The sequence below is a fragment of the Vipera ursinii genome (genome assembly GCF_947247035.1).
Source record: "Vipera ursinii genome assembly, chromosome: 4".
NCBI lineage: Eukaryota > Metazoa > Chordata > Lepidosauria > Squamata > Viperidae > Vipera > Vipera ursinii.
In genome coordinates, this window is record NC_139514.1 from 68,498,707 (window position 1) to 68,515,742 (window position 17,036).

Sequence of the window (17,036 nt, forward strand, 5' to 3'; positions counted from 1 at the left end):
ACTACAGAATGTTATAATAGTGTTAGTGATTTATAATCAGTCCTCATGTAATGACCTTTGCAGCATCACTGGGATCATGTGATCAAAATTCGGGTGCTTGGTATGTATTGTGACAGTATAAGTAGTCAACTTATTTAACAACTGCATAACTTAGCAACAGAAGTTCCAGTCCCAGTTGTGGTCATAAATCAAGAATTACCTGTACTGCCAAACCGCTCCCTGATTATATACATATCCTTTGGTCACACCTCATTTTTAAAGAATCATGTTTTGGATTTTTTTCTGTAGTAGGAAGGAAAATAGCCTATTATTACAGTATATATCATGAACTTTATATAGGCAGTCTATTAATGGTCACACTCCTTAAAAAAATAAAATCTCCTTCAGGATGAGCTGGATATGATTTTGCAGATGTGCCCCTGCTATCTTCTTGGCCACAATACAAAAGAAGCTTGTCATTGCCTTCCTCTGGGATATTTGGAGGCTCCTATCTATTTCAAAGCTCCAATATTTCTTGGAAGCCTCCCACCAACCCCCATTTTAACCCAGCCTGGCACTAGTTAGCTTCTGAGTCCAGATAAAGACGATGCAACAATGTACTGGTGATTTTCTTTACAAGCTTCAAAAGAGAATCACTATAATTTACATGTTTTAACATGTTGAATTTAGGTTTTTACAGAAAGTTTATCTTTTAGAAATACAGTGCTATTTTTTGAATAAGTAAGAATGCGGGAATGAAAAAGAATGCATTGTTTGGGAAAGATTAACTTTTAAGCTTATGAGAAGATTAAACTGTTTTCAACAGAAAAATTCAGAAGCAATTGCAGTACACTGGGATGGGGGAAGAGATTAGTGACCTGTTGGTCCATGGTAAGAATAATGGAATGCACTTTTACTTTTTTGGCTGTGCTTTGAAGCACTCATTCTATGTAAGCAGATTTAACGCAAATCTCTTTCAGCATCAGTGGCACACTGTTCTAACAGCCTGGATTTAGCTTTTGTCCATCACTTGTAGATATTAGCTGTTCTATTGAAATACCTATTACTGCCCTTAAAACTGTATACAGATAGTCCTCGACTTATGACCATAACTGAGTCCAAAATTTCTGTTGTTAGGTAAGATAGTTGTTAAGTGAATTTTGTACCATTTTAGGACTTTTCTTGGCATAGTTGTTAAATGAATCATTGCAGTGTTAAGTTGGTAACACAATTGTCAAGTGAATCTGGCTTCCCCATTGACTTTGCTTATCGGAAGGTCACAAAAGGGAATCACATCACTCCAGGACACTGCAACCATCATAAATATGAGCCAGTTGCCAAGCATCTGAATTTTGATCACATGACCACAGAGATGCTACAACTGTCTTTAAGTGTTAAAAGCAGTCATAAGACACTTTTTTCAGTGCTGTTGTAACTTTGAATGGTCACTAAATGAACTGTTGTAAGTCGAGGACTACCTGTACCTATGAAGTCAATATTAACTTATTAAAAGCAGTGTTTCAGTTAGGGAAAGAAAGGAAAGTGAAATTAATAAAATTCCAAAATATACCTTCCTCCAATTTGGCTCATCTTGATCCAGAAAAAATTCTGAAATCAAAGCTTATTATCCCATCTCCATCATAAAAAATTAAACAATAAGATCTTACATAATTAGCATATTGCTCTGTTAAGCTAGTGTAGAAACTTCCTTCTGCCACAACTCAGCTGAATACAGGAACAGTTGCAGTGCTTGGTGTGGGAGCTTATGACTGCTGTATCTAAAGCAGGTGTATTTGTTATTTCTGCCACATTTCTAAGTATTGGTAATTCACTATGCAATTCATTCTAGGAAAAATACATTGTGTGAAACTAATTTGTGTGAGATTAGTGCCATGCCGAAATTTCTAACTTTTTTCCAAGTTCATTTTTTTTTACTAAATTACAGGAATATATGCAGAGTCTGACGGAGGTGACACGAGCGGTCTTGGTGATGTTATCTGGGAAGAGTTCGATCCTGTGACTCCGGAAGATGTGGACAGGATCATGGGGAGGCTGAGCTCCACCATGTGTGGACCCGTGCCCCTCCTGGCTGGTTTATGCGGCTCGGGAGTGAACACGAGGCTGGCTCCAGGCAGTGATAACTGCTTCTTTGAGTGAGGGTAGCTTTCCCGCCGCCTTGAAGGAGGCGGTGGTGAGGCCCCTCCTCAAGAAGCCTGCCCTGGACCTGGCTATTTTGAACAACTATCGTTTGGTCTCCAACCTTCGCTTTCTTGCGAAGGTTGTTGAGAGCGTGGTGGCGCATCAGCTCCCTCTGTTCCTGGAGGAAGCTGATTATCTGGACCCATACCAATCGGGCTTTAGGCCCGGGTACAGCACGGAGACAGCATTGGTCACGCTGGTGAATTATCTCTAGCAGGCTTGGGACAGGGGTTGTTCCTCTGTCCTAGTCCTATTAGACCTCTCAGCGGCTTTCGATACCATCGACCATGGTATCTTACTGCGGCGTCTCAGGGGGTTGGGAGTGGGGGGCACTGTTCTCCAGTGGTTCTCCTCCTACCTCCTGGGACGTTTGCAGTCGGTGCTGGCAGGAGGGCAGAGGTCGGCCTCGAGGCCTCTCATGTGTGGAGTTCCTCAGGGTTCGGTCCTCTCGCCTCTCCTGTTCAACATCTATATGAAGCCACTGGGTGAGATCATTCGTGATTTTGGGGTTGGGTATTATCAGTATGCTGATGATACCCAGCTCTTCATCTCCACCCCAAACCACCCCAGTGATGCCCTCGATGTGATGTCCCGTTGCCTGGAGGCAGTTTGGGTTTGGATGGGGAGGAACAGGCTTCGGCTCAATCCCGACAAGACTGAGTGGTTGTGCGTGCCGGCATCTCGGGAAATTCAGGCTATTCCATCTTTAACCATGGGGGGTGAGTTATTACCCCCCGTAGATAGGGCTCGCAACTTGGGTGTCCTCCTGGATTCATCATATAGGAGCTGTGACCAGGGGGGCTTTTGCCCAGGTTCACCTGGTGCGCCAGTTGCGGCCCTATCTGGACCGGGATGCCCTGTGTACAGTCACTCATGCGCTCGTGACCTCTCGTATAGACTACTGCAATGCTCTGTGCATGGGGCTGCCCTTGAGGACCACTCGGAGGCTTCAACTGGTGCAGAATGCAGCCGCACGAGTTGTGATGGGGGTCTACCGATACTCCCATGTAACACCTCTACTCCGCGAGCTGCATTGGCTTCCAGTTGCCCTCCGGGTGAGATTCAAGGTGCTGGTGATTACCTATAAAGCCCTAAATGGCATGGGTCCGGATTACTTACGGGAGCACCTGCTACCGGCGTCAACTTCCCTTCATCCTGTGCGCTCCCACAGAGAGGGCCTCCTCAGGGTGCCGCCGGTCAGAGAGTGTCGGCTGGCGGCCCCCAGGGGGAGAGCATTCTCTGTGGGCACGCCAGCCCTTTGGAATCAATTACCGGTTGAGCTCCGGATGGCTCCTGACCTTCGCTCTTTCCGCCGTGATCTGAAAACTTACCTATTTGAACAAGCCGGCCTGGTCTAATGGGTTTAGGGTATTTTAATTAGTAATTTTTAATTATTTATTGTAATGGGCTAGTTCTATTTAATCTTATTTTTAACTTTTGTATATTGTATTTTTATTGCCCTGTACACCGTCCTGAGTCCTTCGGGAGAAGGGCGGTATAGAAATTAAATTAATAATAAATAAAAAAATAATAAAGGCAGAAGGCATCATTTCCTTTTTTACAAACTCTAAAAATTGACTTCCTTTCCAAAATTACGTATTTTTCCTCCATTTTTGTGCAATTAATAGCACAAAGTAGCACTAGCACTAGCACTTAGTTATATACTGCTTCATAGTGCTTTACAGTCCTTTCTAAGCGGTTTACAGAATCATCATATTGCCGCTAACAATCTTGGTCCTTATTTTACCAACCTCGGAAGAATGGAAGGCTGAGTCAACTTTGAGCCAGTCAGAATCAAAACTCATGGCAGTCAGCAGAATTAGTCTGCAATACTGCATTCTAACCACTGCGCTCCCACGGCTCTTAAGCACAATTAAGCACAATCCTACAAAATCACTTTTATTTTAAAGCAGGATTTCATGAATATTTATCTTATTAAAGTAGTTCAAATCCTGATGGCATAAATGAAAAACTCTTTTTGAACTCCTGCCTTTCTGATTTTAAATGTTTGTGAGATTGAAAAAAGTGGAATGAACATAGAGTAGTTTCTTTATGGCTGGAAAAATATTCTGAGCTTTCAAGATTTAAACTCAGAACCAGCAATTTGAACTGACCCCAGAAAAAATAATTGATAGCCAGAAAAAAATAGAATATTAATTTTAATATGGAAATTAATAATTTCTGCCAGAATACTTACAGTTATCTATTACATCAGTTTATGTTTTGGGACAAATATTAAGGCAATATTACACAAAGTTTATAATAATAATGAAATTTGGAAATGAAATTAATGATAACTGGTGTGAAATCATTTTCTTCCTCAGCCTTTTTACATGCTGAACATAACAAGTTGTTATTTTTACTGACTACATTTGATTTGATTGATTATAAACAGGCCAAACTAATTCTTTTTAAAGAATAAATAGAAATGGATCAACAATGCCTTTTTATTAACTGACGAGACTCTGCATTTCTTGGAAATCTCGTCAACTTTAGATCTACCAGCTGAATAACCTCTGCCCACTTGGATGATTGTATTTGGGGTTATTCTTGGCATCATTGTGATTGGAATTATTTTAGTTGTATCTTCTGGGATTTATCACCTCAAGAGGTGAGTATTTTGAATTGTCTTGCTTTGGGTCAGTCCACAATCACAAATAGAATTGAACAATGTTTTTGCTTATTGCTTCCTGATTTATTTTTTCCATTGTTTAATAAATGAAGGGCTAAGCTAACAGATGCTTGTTCTTTATGTAAATGATAACTGATCCATGGTATATTATCATCTTTTGCTCCAAGTAGGCATTAAGGGAAGGCAAGCTAATAAGTAAGAGAGAAAGGTGGTGCTTGTAGTATTATTATGGGGAAACACGAAGGTCTAATAAGAAGCCAGGGGGAATGGGAGAAAGGGAAACGCATGCAGGGACACTGGCTGGTATGTATGTAGAACTGAAGGGTTAGGAGAAGCAATGCATATAAATCATTCTTATTTATTTATTCATCAGATTTATTTGCCATCTGTCTCATGGTTCAGGAAACTCTAGTGAAGCCTCGTTACTCAGATGTTCTGAGGGTAAATGATACATTTGAGTAGATGCTACATTAGAGAATGGGCATTCACAATACATTTATTTACGTATTTATTTATTTACTGAACATCTCATATAATGACTTAGGCAGCTTGCAATAATCATTACAAATTACCCTTTCCATTAGGTGCCAGACCAAATAGCCTCCTAGATCAACACTCCCATCAAACCCAACCCTAAGACAACAGTCAGGTCTCCACAACCTTCTGGAAGGCTAAGAGTTGGGATACATAATTGTTGTCATTCATGTAATGGAGCTATTTGTTGCAACCTCTCCCTCAAGAGGCACCTTTTCTCACATTGGGGCACCTCAGAAATACATTATTTACTGTGTAAGATAACTGACTACTGAAATTGGTGACCCAAGGGATTGACTTTTCCCAAGAGTGTCTACCAGTCCAGCCAGATTGAGCAAAATGGGTATGCTGCAGATGCCATCAAAGAATGTTGGCTGCCAGTGATCAGAAGATGGGCTTTTACAACCGTGTCCCCTGCTCTATGGAACATCTTCCCTTCAGAAGTTAGAATGCCCCCAAGCCTGTTAGTTAGCCTTTTGTAAGGCCCTAAAAAACCTGGCTCTGTTCCTTTGCCTGGTGTGCTGAATGTGTCAAGGTTCCTGGTTGTGTTGCTAACTGGCCAATACTTTGCTTCTATGTTTAATTTGGGTGTTTTAGTGTTTTAAGATGTTTTTAGTATTTTTAACTGTAATGTATTTTTTTAGCTGTAAACCACCCAGAATCATTGACTGAGATGGGTGGTTATAGAAATTACGTAAATAAGTTAACAAAGAAACAAACATGGGAATTTATTCAGACTGTTAATTATAGTGGGTCAGGAAATAATATATGAGTGTGTGGCTTTCCATCCATTTGAGAGACATGCAAGAAAGACTTCCAGCAGGGAGACTCTATAAAGGCTATCTTGCAATCAAGGTAATTTACTTTTAGCAAATGTCTTCATTCAAGAGTTGCAGGATATTTACAATATACTTTTATGGCTGCTAATATTATTGATATGTAAATCTTGAGGTTGTTACATTATGTATTATGGGTTGAAAATGTGCTGTACTTGACCTTTGAGTTCATTATCTCCTCTAAATTGCTGATGCTGCATCATAAATCATATGGGATGGTCTGTCAATGAATCAGTAGTACTTAAGGTCAAAAACTGAAATATAGAACTTGTTAATTTGCTCCTTCAGATATAGATTCACCAACATAACTGCATTTTAGGAAGAAGTATCAAATAGTTGTAAACACTGGAATTATATTAAATTGTATTGGAAAAAATAAAAATGGTACATTTTCAGGCACCTAAACGCAGAAGGTGCCCTGTTGGACTTATCCAGGGTTTTGATTTTAGTGAAAATCTCATTACGTGAAACATTTCCAGACAGATTATGAAAGTAACAGCTATTTTCTGATGCTTCCCCACTAATTTTCTGATACTCAAAGAGATACTAAATGGAGGCACCATTTAGTTAAGATTAGCTAAGCTAATCTGATCTCTTTATATAGCTATGTAGCGTAAAAATGTGTTACCATTTGTGTCCAATGCAGTTTTCCCAAAGTTAGCCAGGTTTCTTAGGCAGTTTATGCTTGTCAGGCAGTTGTTTGGGGTCTGTTATACAGTTAGCAGGAGGAGGATGGATTTGGGGCATGTTTACATAGTGAGAATTTAGCCAGCCAACCTGCCCATTGTCTGAGTATTATGGAGCTCTAAATCTTTTCCTAAGGGCAGAATCCCAGGGCAGAATAGCAATAGTATTGGAACAAGGAAAGTGTATTTTTTCCTCAGTCTCAAATGTTCCTCAAATAAGTGGAGGCGTCTTGAAAGAGAAATGGCATCTTAAAAGAGTTAGGGCTTGGGGGGGAGGGGCACAAAATGTTTAATATTTCAGAGATAGAACTTTGTAATTGAAATTTGTTTAAATTATGAATATTTGGTGGAGGTATTTCTGATGCTTTCAGATTGGTATTGATTCCAGGCAGTTGGTGGACACAGCTGTGCGGTTTTCTGGGCAACATTTTTTCAGAATGATTTGCCATTGCGTCCTCCCTAGAGCTGAAAGAGGATGACTGGCCTAAGAGCTGACTTTGTGCCTAAGGAATTACTTGAACTCACACTTTCCCAGTTTCTAGCCTGAGTCCTTTAACCACTACACCAAAACTGTACTGTATTGTAATATTTCTAGAAGAGTAATTTATCTGCAAAGTTAAGGCTGAAATGATGTATGCTTTTCATATTTTACTGACAGCAGCAATTTTATTCTCTCTTTTCCAGACATAAGAATGCTGAAGAAACAGAAGATTTAGATGATAAATATGAAGCAGCTATAACAATGGAAAACAGAATTCCTTGTCATACGTTAGATTTAAAAGCTGGACAAATTAATGGATTCTATGCAGCAGCAGATGACAATCAGTTTATGCCCTTATGAACATAAATGGATCAGTCTCTTTCTGAAACTCTGCCCTCCTTTTATCTGGTTCTTACTGCTGATTATTAACAAGAAAATTATGTACTTTGCTTCTTTTTTGCCCTTGGAGGCATTTCTTTTGGATACACTTGAATTTCTCATTCAAGGCAGTGTTCTTTATGAAAACATATAAATGTTTATTAAACTTCCACTGTTAAACGTTCTTTGGATGAATCAGTGATGCAAGGCCCTAGAAGCTTTCTTATTATGATTTATTCATATCTTCACCTTTTCTATTATTTTATGGCGTGAAAAATGTGAGCTGCTTTCTTCTAACATACAAGCCAACTCCTGCTACCATAGGAGTCTATTCACTTCAATGGGCACCAAAGCAACAACAAAATATAATAACAAATGGTACACTTAAGGCTGTATTTACAATGTCTTCTTGGACATCTGTATGGCTAGACTATTACAGATGTTATTACAAAATATATTCTCCCACTAGGGTCTTTGTACAAACCTACTGTGCAAACTTTTATAATGCTTCAATAATTAAGGTTTTTCTCCTCCAGTGATGTAATAAGTGTGTTTATTTTGGCATATTTTATCAGGGGCACCAACCAGTTGGATAAGTAGAATACAGAATAGATAGAATATAGATAGAATAATAGAACATGCATCAAGGTTCAATATTGAGTGGAGAATATAATATATTTTGGATTTTTGAACAATGGATTACAACAGAATTAAGAATCTAAGCCTCTTAAAGTTCAAAAACTATGAAATAGGTAGGGAATTGTTATGAATTAGTAACAACTCTTTTAATGCTAAGAATAGTGCAAAAAAAAAACTTTCCAAAACTAACACTATAGTATTCTGTTGTTTGCTAGTCTGTTGATTAAATTAGATATTTTCAGGGAGTTATGGCAGCAGAGATTATACTCTAATCTTCTCAGTTTACCCAGATCATTAACATTTCTGAATTTAAAATCTGCAATATACTGTCAAAGTTATATTAACAAAATCACTGAGTGATTTTTTTCCTTGGATCTAATTATCTATAAATAGGAATATCTTGTGTTTATAATGAAATCAGGAAAAAAAACCAAAAAAATTCTCATACCCTGAATGGAATCTGAATTTATCCTAATCCTTTCTATATTTGTTCCTAGGTAGTAACATTGGAAGCCTATCCTCATTTTCCAGTGATATTTGCCAAAGGAGAATTTTGGTCTGATCAAGTTTAAAGATGTCATTTGAAGTGAGTTGAGGTGAGATTCAACTCTAAACATTACATATGTTGCAAACTTTGAAAACTCATGCCATCCATTCTTGTATAACAGGGGTGTCAAACTCAATTTCATTGAGGGCCACATCAGCATTGCAGTTGCCCTCAGGGGGCCGGGTGGGTATGGCCAGGGTGGGCGTGGCCTACTGGGTGGGCATGGCTAGAGTGCGTATGGCCTACTGGGTGGGCGTGGCCAGCTCTACATCGTTGGCATCAAGGGTGCCTATGGGGGCCCGGGCAGGAGTGGGACAGATCTTGGGGTCTCTGGCAGAAGGAGGGTCTCTGGGCCAGGGCCAAGGCAGTGGGGGCCATTCCCTCACTGTTTCCAGGATGGCTTCGCGGGCCACATGAAACCACTTCGCGGGCCGGATCCGGCCCCCGGGCCTTGTGTTTGACACATCTGTTGTATAAGATCACTCTGTAGAAAATCTTGCCATCAAGCAGTGCTTGGAATTTGTGAAGGCAAATGGATGAATCAGGCAATACATACCAAAAGACTATTAGCATTCTGCCTATTGCTTTTATCTTTAAGGTCAATGCTAAATTGCTTGGCTCTAGGATAAACATATATGATAATCTTATTTATTGTGATGGGACTAATTTCTAATGCTACAACTAAAAAGCAATATAATCTACTCAGAAATCAATAGCTTTAATTTCAGTGGGAGTTAGTGTCAAGGAGCTGCCTTAATTCTCTACTGTGCAATAAACCAAACTGAATTCAATACTGTCCTAAGCTATGTGGTGTGTTTTTTGTGGCTTAGTGCATTATAGAAACCCAGCACTGTAGTTTGTAAACCATGGCTTCTAGCTTGGGTAAATCTAAACAGTTGCAATTAATTCACAGGCTTTGTGTATTATACGAACAGACATAATTAATTATTTAGTCTTTATTTTTTACCTAGAAAATAAATTGATCTAATTCCTCCTATGAGCTAGAGTTCCTCTTTCCCAGTACCGTATGTCTTGGACTGGTGCTCTAAAGATGTACTAGATAAGCATATTGGTTAAAAATATACTGGCAGATTAGAAAGGTTGTAATTTTCTTTCTTACTTTTAATCTTTAGCAATTGATTTTGTTCTTCTCATGGAATTAAAATAGAAATTAAACAGATTAAATAAACAGAGAAAAGCAAAATAAGTATCAAAATATCTGAGAGTAGAATAGGAAATCATTTTGAATGACTTGTCTGTTTACTTAAGCAGTTCCCAATATAGCAATGCCATCAGGATGTATTGGACTAAAATTGCCCACATCCTAGACAATTTCTGTGATATCTATGGGGAATGGGAATTATAGTCCAAACACCTGGTAGGCATGTCCTTAGAACAACTATTAAATACCATTTGATAAACTCCTAGATCAGATTCAAATAGTTGCTATTTATTTAACCTGTAAACCTTGTGTCAAAAGTTTAGTTTCTTTCCATCAACTGTGCAAGATGAGTATTTAAATAGATTTCTAGGCAATAAAACAATTTATTTTTATACATGTTGCTTATATTTAACAGCTTCCCAAAATTGTTGCATTTCACATTCTATATTTTGATATAATTCCCAGAATTCCCAGCCACTAACTTTTGTTATTCTGAAGTCAGATAATGTCATAGTCAACACCAATGAGCCAAATCCTAACAGGTCTCAATATCATCAAGAGTCAGAATGATGCTTTTATGGAATTCTGGGAATTGTACTCCAATTTCAAGGGTACCAAGCTGGGGGAAGATGCCTCTGGTACCAACACCATTTTTAATTATTTCATTTTTCTTCTTTAAATTTGCATGTTCTAATTTTATTTTATTTGTTTATTCTTGTTAGTATGTTGTATTACCACTGGGCAAAACAACTGGATATAATTGTAAATGGTGTATTTGTGCCAAAATTTAATCTCTAGCTCAGGGCTTTTCAACCAGTGGTACGGGTACCACCTGTGGTACATTGGCACCTGGCAGGTGGTACGCGACCATCCTAGAAAAGTGGTAGTGGGGGAGGGGAATGAGCTGAACCGGTGGTAGCACCGCACAAGCCTGAGCAAGAGATGGCTGGAGCTGCAGGGCTGTCAGGGCTCAGCGGAAGCGCCAGGATCAGTGCCAGGCTCCAGCTGGAGCTCAGCGCTGATCCTGGCACTTTTGCTGAGCCCAGAAGAAGCACCAATCAGCTGGAATGTTGCAGCATCTCCAGGGTCTTGTGATTTACATTCAGATGCTTGGCAACTGATTCATATTTATGACCGTTACAGTGTCCAGGGTCATGTGAAGTGACCAAAACCTGCTGCAACCACCCAGCAGAGGAGGGAATAAAAACCAAACACCCCCACCCCCCACCCCTGCTGCCAATCCTCAACAGAAATGCTCGCAACAATGAAAACCTCCTTTTTTTGGTCATCAAGTTTTTGACACCTTGCTAGGCAACTGGTGGTACTCGGATGTTGCCATATCCTAAAAGTGGTACAATGGGTGAAAAGGTTGAAAAGCCCTGCTATAGCTTACTAATAAGACTCCTGGTTTTTCCACATTACAAATTATTCCAGTACTAAGAAGGCAGAGCCTTTGGCTTTCTGTCCTGAAATAGGCCAACTTAGAAGTTACTTGTTACATAAACTGGGCACTAATGGAAACTGGAATTAATGCAGTGGAGAGATGACTATACAATGAAGACTGCTGTCTGTTCTGATCAAAAATCATTTCATTTAAAACAGCATTCCTTCTTTTCTGAAGAATTTACAATGGCCAACAATCAACTGCTAATGTAAAATAGTCTTTACAAATTATACACACACACACACAAACATACACAAAACAGACATTTATTCTGTAAAATATAGTAAAAAATAATCACATTTAGAAAGGCAACAATGCAAAGATGAAATGCCTTCCAGGAAAGGAAGATTATTATCAGCTTGCAGAAGGCCATGAAGGCTGAGGGCAAAGGTGAGTTGAGTTCAGCCAGCAATTTTTTCCTAGGCAAAAACAACAATTATATATCTATAAGGTACTAAGCCAAGGGTTTTTTGCAATCATAGTAATGATGCATAGACAGTGATTAGCTACACCACTTACAGGCAGAGCCAAATGTTAGCTCAGCTCATTTTCCTCATAAAGGAAAGCAGAAAAGTGACCTCATAAAGGAAGAGGAGGTATGGGTCTGAGGAGGTCCAAGGGACTGTGTCCAGAAGTGGAACTATTAAAGGAAAAGACAGAAAAAGCTGAGGAAAAAAAGTTGGAGGGAAGTCACTTGGCTGACTCTTCTAAGGCGAGGAATGCTGAAATTCACATATTTATTTGATGCAGCTAACCAGAATTTTGGCATCAGACCTTCTAGTTGTATCATATTGACTAAGGAGGTTTTTAAAACCTCAAAGTTCTCATCTCAGAAAATGTGACAGAAAAGATGATAACTAGCTCTATCATTGACAGGATGCTGGGGAAATATTAACTTTATGTAAAAGCCTTTCAAAAGAAAACCATAAAATGCTTACAGATAATTATCTTTCTCCAGAAGTTAATTATTGACTTTTGCTTACTTGGCTTTAACCACCCCCCTTCTAGATTCTGTCCCTTTGCTGGATTAAAACTATAAAATGCCCTGTGAACAGGTTTCTTCCTCTTTTTCTATAGCCAAGCACTGGATAAACACTAATGAAACAAGCACTGATCAGGAAGCCTTCTTCAAGGAGCTTCACCCTTCCAGCTTTTTTTGACTTAAAAGGAAATATGTTATCCTGGCTTTGCCTTACTTATAGCCTTGTTGTTCTGGCTGTGGCCCAGGATGTGACCCAGCAGGCTGCAGAGTTTTTAAAGCAATTTGATGCCCGTGCAGATGATCTGTATTATAATGCATCCATCGCTTCATGGAATTATAATACCAACATCACAGAAGAAAATGCCAAAATAATGGTGCGTACCTATGACGACTATTTGCTGTTTATTTAAGAAATAAATGGGAATGTAAAAGAGGATATTAAAAATGATCTGGAATGGTGAATGAAATAAAAAGCTAAGTATCATTAAGCAATAGAGTAAAATGGCATATGCTGAACTTAACAGCATCATAAAACCTACCTGAGGTTTACCTGAAATACAATTGAAGGCTAATTCCAGTCTAACAACAAATGTGAAAAAAACAGTGGGTTTGCTAAAAATGAACGATTAAGGCGTTAATTACTTCAGGTAGAACTGCATGATTTTCTTGACCAGATTTTGTAAAACAGATGGAAGGATTTCAATTATAAAGCACTGTTATGCCTTTGACTGCCCCCTCATGGCTGTAATCAGAGGCAATCTAGAAATGTTAGTCTTGATATTTCCCCTAAAATATTTAAGAATATTTTGCTTTATTCTACTCTGTTCAGTAAAATTTACACAGAAATCATATGTGTGATGGAAGGGAGATTTCCCTTTGTGCTGTTGGGATATATGGCAGTCAGAGTGAGGGAAGCATCTGTTTTTCTTCTCAGTTTTTCTTCAAATGAGTCACTGGTTTTGCTTCAGCTAAAATATATAAAGACAAGTTAAGATATTTGAGTATTCACATGAGTTAATTATGCCAGGTAGAAAGAGGGTCACATCATGGAAGAAGGGAGGGATCCACTGGAATTACAGCTGTTCTATTTAAACCCATAATTGATTCTCTTTATATTATTTCAGTTTTATTGATATTAGCAATCCCAATAGCTTTCTGTGGGTGTAATGAGCTTCAAGACATTCAACTTTGCCCTGTTCTGATTTCCTCCCACTGGTAGCATATAATTTTATTGCTGTCCTCTTGCCAGTACTTTTTGAGGATAGCATACAGATCAAGTGGTGGAGGGGAGTGGAAACACCTTTCAGGGTTACAGTCCAGTTCAGGCTTATCAAATGAAGGAACGAAGGTGGACAATGCTTCTTAATGTTGCAATTTTTTTCTAATGACTAGCTGGAAGAAAAACAGGTGTTCATACCTCAGAAAGTCATCCAATGAGGAAAGATGGGTTTTGCTAACTTGTGCCTTAAATTTTGTACTTTGAGAATTTTATAATATCCATCACAAAATTTAAATTTGAGTAAGCAGATTTCCAGCCCATTTAATCTATTTTATTTTATTTTTATTGGAACTATGAGGCCCAACTAGGTGACATGTGCAACATCTCGTATGTTGTCCCACTTCTTGGGTTTGATTATTCCGATAAAAGAGCAAATAGTAGCCCAGATACAGATTGGAACAAATGTATATATAGAGGGATGCTTAACTTTGAGCCTAACTTCTGGTTTAAAATCAATCTTCTCTTTTTTTTCCGTGCAGGGATTAAAAATCCCATCTCCATTGATTCTAATTAAGGTGATACACCAAGCAGGTGGCCGAAGTCAGCAAATATACAGGGCATTCAGAAAGTATTCAGACCCTCTTCACTTTTGTCAATTTTGTTATGCTGCAGCCTAATTCTACAGTTGTGGAAATTCATTTTTTTCAGTACTGTATAATGAAAAGGGAAAGCAGAATTTTAGAAATGTCTGTAAATTTATTAAAAAGAAAAAACTTAAATATCACACTGGCATAAATATTCAGATCCTTTGCAACAACACTTCAAATTTAGCTTAGATGCCTCCCATTTCTCTTGATCATTGCTGACATTTTTCTACATCTTGATTGGAGTTGACCTGTGGTAAATTAAATTGATCGGACATGATTTGGAAAGGCATACACTTCTCTATAGAACACCTCACAGCTGACAATGCATACAGTAGCAGAGCAAAAGCTGCCTGCAGAGCTCAGAGCAGGATTATTGCAAGGCACAGATCTGGGGAAGGCTACAATAATATTTCTGCTGCAGTGAAGGTTCCTAAGAGCACAGTGGCCTCCATAATTCTCAAATGGAAGAGGTTTGGCACAACCAGGACTCTTCCAAGAGCTGGTCAACAGGTCACACTGAACAATCGGGGGAGAAGGGCCTTAGTAAGAGAGATGACCAAGAACCTGATGGTCACTCTGACTGAGCTCTAGAGATCATGTGTGGAGATGGGACAGAGTTCCAGTAGGACAACCATCACTGCAGCCCTCCACTGATCTGGGCTTTATGACAGAGTGGCTAGACGGAAGCCTCTCCTCAGTGCAAAACACATGAAAGCCTGCTTGGAGTTTGCAAAAAAGCACCTGAAAGGCTCTTAGACTATGTGGAACAAGATTCTCTGGTCTGATGAAACCAAGATTGAACTGTTTGGCCTCAATTCTAAATGTTATGTCTGGAGGAAACCAGGCACCGCTCATCCCCTGCCCAATATGATTGCAACAGTGAAGCATGGTGGTGGCAGCATGATGCTGTGGGGGTGTTTTTCAGCAGCAGGGACTGGGAGACTGGTCGGGATTGAGGGAAACCTGAATGGAGCAAACTATTTTTATTTTTATTTTAATTCCATTTATATCCCGCGCCTTCTCCGAAGACTCAGGGCGGCTTACAAGCTTAGCAGTAGCCTTCATTCTATGTATATGCCTGCTTATTAGGGCTTTCACACACACCCCAAGCGGCATTATTACAAAGTCAGCTTATTGCCCCCAACAATCTGGGTCCTCATTTTACCTACCTCGGAAGGATGGAAGGCTGAGTCAACCTTGAGCCTGGTGGGACGCGAACCTGTACTAATTGCAGGCAGCTGGTGTTACTTAAGGAGGCATTAGCCCACTGCTCCACCATGAAAACCTGTTTCACAGTGCTCAGGACCTCAGACTGGGCCCAAGGAATTGTCCAAAATGACAATGATTCTAAGCACACAACCAAGACAACACAGAGTGGCTTAGGGACAACTCTGTGAATGTCCTAGAGTGGCCCAGCCAGAGCCCTGACTTGAACTCTATTGAACATCTCTGGAGGGACCTGAAAATGGCTGTCCACTGATGGTTGCCATCCAACCTGATTGAGCTTGAGAGGATTGGCAAAGAAGAATGGCAGAAAATCCCCCAATCCAGGTGTGCCAAGCTTGTTGCATCATACCCAAAAAGACTCAAGGCTGTAATTGCTGTCAAAGATGCTTCAACAAAGTACTGAGTTGAAGGGGTTTTTTATTGAAAAGTTTTATAAAAGTTACAATATTATCCCATCCCCAACCCCCCCCAAACCCCCTCCCCCTCCCCCACTTCCCAAAGCTGGTTACAGGGTTACAGATATATAATAATCATAATCTAACTAACATTAATCAATTATATAAATAACCAAATACATAATACACTTTAACCCGCCTATAACATAATTACAAACTCTCTAAAATATTTTTTAATAAAATTATAACAATCTAAAATTTACTCATAAGCTAAATGGAACTTTTTAGTCCCATATTTTTTCTGAATATAATCTATCCATCTTCTCCAGACCGAAATGTATCTTTCTTGTGAATAATCCTTCAAGTAAGCAGAAATCTTAGCCATTTCTGCTAAATTTGACACTTTAAGCGTCCACTCCTCTATAGTAGGCAGACAGTCCTTCTTCCAATATTGCCCTACCAATAACCTCGCAGCTGTTATCAAATTCAACATCAAATTAATTTCTTTAGTATCACAATCTGTAATAACACCCAATAAAAATAATTGTGGAGTAAACTTTATCTTTCTCCTAAAAATCTTTTGAATGTTCCACCAAATTTTAATCCAAAAAGCTTTTAAATTTCTACAGGTCCACCAAATATGAAAATAAATAACATCCAAACTACCACATCTCCAACATTTGGGCTGTAAATTAGAATACATACAAGACAACTTTTTAGGATCCAAATGCCATCTATAAAACATTTTATAAAAATTTTCTCTTAAATTTTGGGCTTGAGTAAATTTTACATTACTAACCCAAATTACCTCCCACACATCCAATGGAATCGGTTCTTGAATATTTTGAGCCCACTTTACCATACAATCCTTTACCAATTCCGTTTCCGAATCCAATTCTATTAAAGCATTATAAATTCTCTTTATATGCGCTAGAGTTTGATCTTTGATCTGTTTTACCAAATTTTCATCCATCAATGTCAAACCAACCTTCTGATCTAACTTCCACCTAGCTTGCAATTGAGTATACTGAAACCAAGACTGTACTGTA

The 17,036-nt window shown here is 39.0% G+C and overlaps 2 protein-coding genes across 2 annotated transcripts in view; both read left to right on the top strand.

Moving 5' to 3' along the window:
* Positions 1-7,707, top strand: part of CLTRN (collectrin, amino acid transport regulator) — a gene marked incomplete at both ends in the record, with an annotated part of 31,341 nt that extends 23,634 nt beyond the window's left edge. The window contains 3 exon segments of the mRNA XM_083361285.1: positions 4,605-4,688; positions 4,692-4,789; positions 7,551-7,707. Of these exon segments, the coding sequence (XP_083217411.1) occupies positions 4,605-4,688; positions 4,692-4,789; positions 7,551-7,707 (339 nt within the window).
* Positions 7,708-12,115: 4,408 nt separating this feature from the next.
* ACE2 (angiotensin converting enzyme 2) overlaps positions 12,116-17,036 on the top strand; it is a gene marked incomplete at both ends in the record, with an annotated part of 46,074 nt that continues 41,153 nt past the window's right edge. Inside the window, 2 exons of the mRNA XM_083361286.1 lie at positions 12,116-12,195; positions 12,720-12,873. Coding sequence (XP_083217412.1) covers positions 12,116-12,195; positions 12,720-12,873 — 234 coding nt within the window. The remainder of the gene's footprint in view (positions 12,196-12,719; positions 12,874-17,036) is intronic.